General features: G+C 50.1%; 1 protein-coding gene across 4 annotated transcripts in view; it reads left to right on the forward strand.

Annotated features, from left to right (window-relative positions):
- The first annotated feature begins 1740 nt into the window (after positions 1-1740).
- The window catches only part of Tmpo (thymopoietin), a 23332-nt gene continuing 18609 nt past the window's right edge, over positions 1741-6463 (forward strand). For all 4 annotated transcript variants that reach the window (XM_005358167.2, XM_005358169.3, XM_005358170.2 and 1 more), the window contains exon 1: positions 1741-2287. In XM_005358167.2, the coding sequence (XP_005358224.1) occupies positions 2012-2287 (276 nt within the window). In that variant the 5' untranslated portion in view covers positions 1741-2011. The remainder of the gene's footprint in view (positions 2288-6463) is intronic.

The raw sequence follows: 6463 nt of genomic DNA on the forward strand, positions 1-6463 counted from the left end.
TTGTTTGCTCATGGGAAAGATAGAATGTGTTATCTCTAAGGATTAAACTCCCTGGAAATTTTCTGTTGCAAAAGCCCAAAGGAGAAAAGAACAAAATCAGAGTTCTGAGGCTTTCCTTCAGGCAGTCCTCTGGGGTGCCAATGAGACTTCAGGGTTGACTTTTCTCCAATCAAACTTGGAAGAACGTTATCCTCCGGTGTCAATGACACCTACCTCCTCCTGCAAAGACCTGACTCACTGACCTAGCTGACCCAGAGGTCTCACCCAGTAGGGTAGCAGTCAGCCCGGGCCCTACTGCGCACTCCGTCTTTGGTCAAACCTAGCCTGGTCACAGAACCATTTCAGTCAGAACAGCGATGTTTATTTCCAAAAGTACAAGCAGACCACAGTCAAATCCTTCAGCCACAAAGATAACAGGATAATTTGCTAACTCGCGGATCATGAAATAAACCCGTTGGTTCTGTGGTCTGGAGGAGAGAAGACAGTTCAGGACGCTGTTTCTTTAGTTACTATAAAACTCTACTGGGGAAAAAAATAAGATACCCTGCACGTTGGGACAATTGCACATGGATTTGTTAGGGCCACCCGTCTGCAGTATCAGGCTTTTGATATCAGCTCATCTCCACAGGAAAGTAAAACACTTTTTACATATGTAATAAACGCTGGTCACGCTCGCCCCTGTTACATATGTTAATGAGAAGCATTTGTTGTCAGTATTGTGTTCTAGAAGACATTAAAACTGTAGAATATTTAGGACTCCATCAAGCTCTACCTCGAATCAATGGAATGAATTTTATAGAGCGCCTGGCTTCCCTTTAAAATTAAAACTCCAGTATGCACCACTCCATGCATATGAAGTTGACTACTATATTAAGGAGTTTCTCAACATTATGCTTCGTTTTGTCCCATTACCAAACGTAAGATCTGCTGAAGTTATGTTGAGATCCTTGGTGTGTTTGGGGTCTTACCTAGCCGGCTCAAGGAAAACACAAAGCAGAGATTTGTCTTAAGCCCCAATTAACTATTGAAACCAGAGCCTTTAGCAACCGGGTAAGAAGCGAACACGGAGATTTAAAAAAAAAAAAAAATGCAATTGTGTAACAAACTCAAGTAGCAGGGAAACATCCAGTCCTGGAAGTCTGCCTTTCCCAGGTTCCAGAACAAAAGAAGCCTTTGCCAACGAACGGGATTTGACTGCCTGCGCTCCACGTCCACTCCCCGAGCAATCACAGCTCGGAACACGGGCGCCCACAGCCTGCCCGGCTTCTCTGCTCCCCCAACGGGGGCCAGCATTGGGGGGCAGGCCAGGCTGTCGCCATCCTTCGGGGACTCGGCGTCCCGGGAGAGAGCCAGGCCCTGCCAAGGGTCCCCCCCCAAGAGCTGGCACCCAACTCGGGTCAACCGAAGGCGACCGATCCCGGTGCCAGGCTTCTCCGGAGCAGGCGGGGTTAGGAAGAAGAGGAAACGGGGCGCCCAAACAGCACCGCCCCGTGCCTTATCAGCGTCCGAGGGGAAGGGCGGAGGGGCGAGCAAAAGAGCGGGCCCGGAGCCCGAGCTCCCGCCCGAGCGCCTTTTAAACTGCGTTTCTGCACCTCTCTCTCTGCGCCGCGGCGGCTGGAACCCGCGCGAGCCTCCCGGCCAATGGGCGCCGCGCTTCCTCCCACCACCCGCCAATGGCGGCGCGCGTTCTTGGGGCGTGCGCCAGCCAGGCCTCCCTCCCCCCCCCCCCCCCCCCCAGCTTGTGTGTGTGGGCTAGGCTCGCCGCGGGCTCCCGGCTCCGCCGCTCTCTCTCTCGGTCGTGCGCCCCGGGCTTTTGTGGTGGAGCCGTCCCCAGCTTTGTGTCCCGACTTCCGCGCGGCCCCGCGGCGCCGCTCCCGGCACCGGATCCCTCCTCCCCCGCCCCGGACAGCAGCAGCGAGCGAGAGCGAGGAGAGCGAGCGAGCGAGCGCGCCGGCGTGAGCGACGACCGAGGGGCCGCGGAGAGGGGGGGACCGAGCCGCCGTAGCCGAAGATGCCGGAGTTCCTGGAGGACCCCTCGGTCCTGACCAAAGACAAGTTGAAGAGCGAGTTGGTGGCCAACAACGTGACGCTCCCGGCCGGCGAGCAGCGCAAGGACGTGTACGTGCAGCTCTACCTGCAACACCTCACGGCGCGCAACCGGCCGCCGCTCGGCGCGGGCGCCAACAGCAAGGGGCCCCCCGACTTCTCCAGCGACGAGGAGCGCGAGCCCACCCCGGTGCTCGGCTCCGGGACGGTCGCGGGTCGCGGCCGCGCCGCCGTCGGCAGGGTAAGGCCGCTTGGAGGAGGATGGGGGGGGTGGACGACCGCCGGGGACGGGCGTTTGACGGCCGCGGCGCGTGCTCGGCGGCGGGGCTGCGGGGCCGGACCCCCCGCGGGGTCGCCGTGGTCACCGAGGCCGCCGGCCCAGTAGGGGAGAGGGCTGGGGACGAGCCGCTCGGCTGCTCGGCTGGCCCGGCTCCGGGGCCCCTGCGCGCTCCGGAGCCGGTGTAGACGCGGCCTCCCGAGCCCTGGGCTTAAAACCCCCGTAGGCTCGGCCCCAGCACGCGAGCCGAAGTTCGAGCGGTTTCCCGCTTTCGTACCCAAGTGGCTCGCCAGCTAGGCTCAGAGCGCTCCCTGGAGGGCAGTTGCGACATAGTCATCTCTGGCCAATTTTTATTTGAAATAAAGGCCTTCCCGCCTTTTTTTTTTTTTTAATAAGTCTATTTTGCACGCAGAGGTTCTTGGGGGACCGTTTGTTGCCTCGTGCGTGGTGCTCGTTCGCGGTCCGCCGGCCCCGCTTGTCGTGTGTTAGCGCAGCTGTAAACTGGATGCTTTTGCACCGCGTTTGAGAAAGTCGTTCCCGTAGGCGTCCTGGAGAGCCCTAGTCAGTGAGAGTGATAACCATTCTTAAGACTTTGCTCGAGGAAGTTAAAGATTCGGAAGCAGACAAAGTTGATGACGTACGGGTGTATCCGTATTACAGTTTGAAGCCCCAGATCAGTGACATCTCCTGGGTTCCCTCAAATATTTGCTATTTGGGTTTTTTTTGTTGTTGTTGTTGTTCTTTGGGTACGCTTTAAATAGTTTTTGTCGTTGTTTATATTTAGAATTCAAGCATAAAAAGTAATTAAGACTTGATTGCTGTAACTTAAAATCTTTGAGAGGCCCAGTGAACGTTTTGATTGGAGTTGTTGCGGCTGTTTACCGGGGTAACCGAAAATGATGGCGGCTTGCTTCTCTCTGGTGCTGGGTATTGAACCCACAGCCCTTTTTTTCTCCGCTTAGCATTTTCTACTGCGGCACTCCACCTCAAGTCAGTTTCTTCTTTGAAAGTTTTATACAGTGCTTTCTTGTTGAATGTTTTTTTTCTTTAAATGTTTTTTTTTTTCTGATTGCTCAAATGAAAGATACGTCAGAGACACGTGTGGATTTAGATGAGAAAACTTCGCTGCACTTCATTCCCCCAGTGTCTTAAGTCTCACGCATAGTGGTGTCTAGTAAGCACTAGCCCGATAAATGGAAGGATCCGGTGCCTGTAATCCCAGCACTCGGAGATGGAGGCGGCAGATCAGGAGTTCATGGCCATCCTCAGCTGCTTGAGCTCTTGTTTAAAACCAATAAATAAGTAAATGTTGACTGGCCACGCCTATTGTTGTATTCGGCACCTCCCCATTTGTGACTTTTGGGGGGCAAACATGCATTTTATTGCATTTTTTAATTAAACAAAATACTGGATTTCATTCGAAATTTTTTACTTACAGGTGTATCAAATTCTTTACGAATTCTCCCAATTGACTACCCCCCATTCTGCCCTCCCATTGGTCCCTTTTGTCCCCTTTCATCTACTTTGAAGGTTACACTTTAAAAAAAATATCTAGGTTCTGCATATGAAGGAATATGCGATATTTGTGTTTGGAAAGGGAGTTGAGTTGAGATGGGTCTCATGACCCTGGCTGGTCTTGAATTCGCTGTGCTCAAGGATGACCTTGCCTCTGACTCCCAGGTCCTGGGTTATGGGTGCGCATCACCATTCCCAGTGGGAGAAAGCGATGATAAATCCGCAGTTAAGAACAAACCTGGTGGTTCACAGTTCTAACCTGGGAACTCGGGAAGCCGAGACAGGTTAGTGTCCAAAAAGCGTTCTGTTGGTTCTCACGTCTGAGTCCCTCGTGTGCGTGCGCTGATCTCGTTTTTGACCTTCATCTTTAAATAACGACCCTACCCCTTTTTTTGAGTAGGTTGGGTTGTGCCTTAAGCGCAGAGGGACAGTTAAGAATCTTCTAGGCACCGTGTTGATCCCCAGGCAGAGTGTACCTCCTGTGCCCCTGAATCTCTAAGCTAGCTCTGTGGGTCTCAGAATGGTAGACAGGTTTGTATTCTCCACCTGCAGTTTTTACATTTTTAAAATGTAGAACCTTTGATTGGACTCTTGATAATTACTTGAAAAAATTAATATTGGCAACCAGTTGCTATTGTATTCTTTTTTTTAATTAATTTATTTATTATGTATACAATATTCTGTCTGTGTGTATGCCTGGAGGCCAGAAGAGGACACCAGACCTCATTACAGATGGTTGTGAGCCACCATGTGGTTGCTGGGAATTGAACTCAGGACCTTTGGAAGAGCAGGCAATGCTCTTAACCACTGAGCCATCTCTCCAGCCCTGCTATTGTATTCTTTTAAGCTACACGACTACAGTGAGTTTTGATTTTTAGATCTTAAATTGCCACTTGTAAGTCGTAGTACATTTATGATTACTTGTATAGTTATCCTTAGGTTTTTTTTCCTGTCTTGGTCTCCTAAGTACTACCCGTGCTCAGCCTTGGTAAACATTTTTAGTTAAAGGATAAATTGTTTCAAAGCACCATTATAGTGTTCTACCGTGGGTGCATATGATGGGGGGGGGCGGTGTGTATTTTGTCTTGTTTTCTATTTTTAGGCTTTTAACTCTCTGTCTTGATAACTGTTTCTGGGTGTTAAAATTATCTGGATAGTGAGCACAAGAGTAAACATTTATGGAGTTGCAATCTCCCTTTTTGTTTGAGCATGCAGAGCATGCAAGTTGAGCTGTTAAGGAATCCAGTAGTGTCACTCCTGAGAGAACCCCTCAGGGGGCCGGGTTGAATCCAGAACTTCATGCATGCTTATTTATTGGATTTATTTACTTGTTATAGTCCAGGCTGACATCAAATTACGGTTCTCTTAGGCTCATTCTGCTGGGAGTTCATGGCAGCCCACCATGCCTGGGCTGATGGTGAAACATGTTTGGTTGTTGGTCTTTTCCTCTTTGTTTTGGGTTGTTTTGAGGCAGGATTCCTGTAGCTCAGACTAGAAGACCTGAACTCTTGTATAGGAGGGTGGCCTTGAACTCCGATGCTCTGCCACCACCTGTCCTGTTCATATAAAATATAAAAATCTAATAGTCATTTAATTAAGGTGGAAATTGATGAATTAGGTTTCGTAAGTGTGTGCCTTGTGTTCAGTAACTTACTGCTACAATTAGTTTCTGATTTTCCTCTTCTTTGATGTCAGGGCAATGCAGTGCAAAGTTACTATAGTAATAGTTACCAGGAAAGGGTGCATGTAACAAGTGTGTAAATGTTGCTAGAGAACACACTGACCGTTTACTAGATTAGTCTTGAGCCTCGGTTTCCTTACTTTGTAAGATGGAGATATTAATGTGTGTGTCTCATAGGAGTTTTAGGATTCTTTTTTGTTTGTTTTGAGACAGTTTTTAGGTGTAGCCCTGGGTGTCCTAGACCTCTCTGTAGACCAGGCTGGCCCTCAAATCAAGATCTGCCTGCCCCCAGGCAGTGTTAACGGCACACCTTTAATCCCAGCAGAGGCACGGGGGTCTCTTTAGTTCGAGGCCAGCCTGGTCTAGGTTAGTTCCGGGATGGCCAGAGCTACACAAACACTGCCTCCATAAAACCAAAATCAAACAAAAAGGTCTGCCTGCCTCTGTTGGAATTAAAAGTGTGTGCCACCCTGGCTTGCCTGGCTTAACTTTTAGAGTTCTTTAAGCTGGATACATAGCCCATGTTCAGTGGAATATCTTTTAATAGTAGCTGGATATGGTGGTTCATGCCTCTAGTCCCAGAACTTGGGTGGCAGAGACCGGAGGATTTCTGGGAGTTCAAGGTCACCCTGGATTTCAGTGCTTGGAAGCTCTGACTGTCCTTCCAGAGGACCTAGGCTTGCTTCTCAGCTCTGACGTGGTTGTTCAAACCTGTAACTCCTTGCTCCGGGATCTGGTGCCCTCTTGTGGCCGCACATGGTATTCACAGTATTGCTGGCAAAGCACTCGTTCACATAATTTTTTTGTTTTTTGTTTGTTTGTTTTTTCGAGACAGGTTTCTCTGTAGCTTTGGAGCCTGTCCTGGAAAACTAGCTCTTGTAGACCAGGCTGGTCTCAAACTCACAGAGATCCGCCTGCCTCTGCCTCCCGAGTGCTGGGATTAA

Source organism: Microtus ochrogaster, chromosome 24 (assembly GCF_000317375.1).
Source record: "Microtus ochrogaster isolate Prairie Vole_2 chromosome 24, MicOch1.0, whole genome shotgun sequence".
In the NCBI taxonomy this organism is placed as follows: Eukaryota; Metazoa; Chordata; class Mammalia; order Rodentia; family Cricetidae; genus Microtus; species Microtus ochrogaster.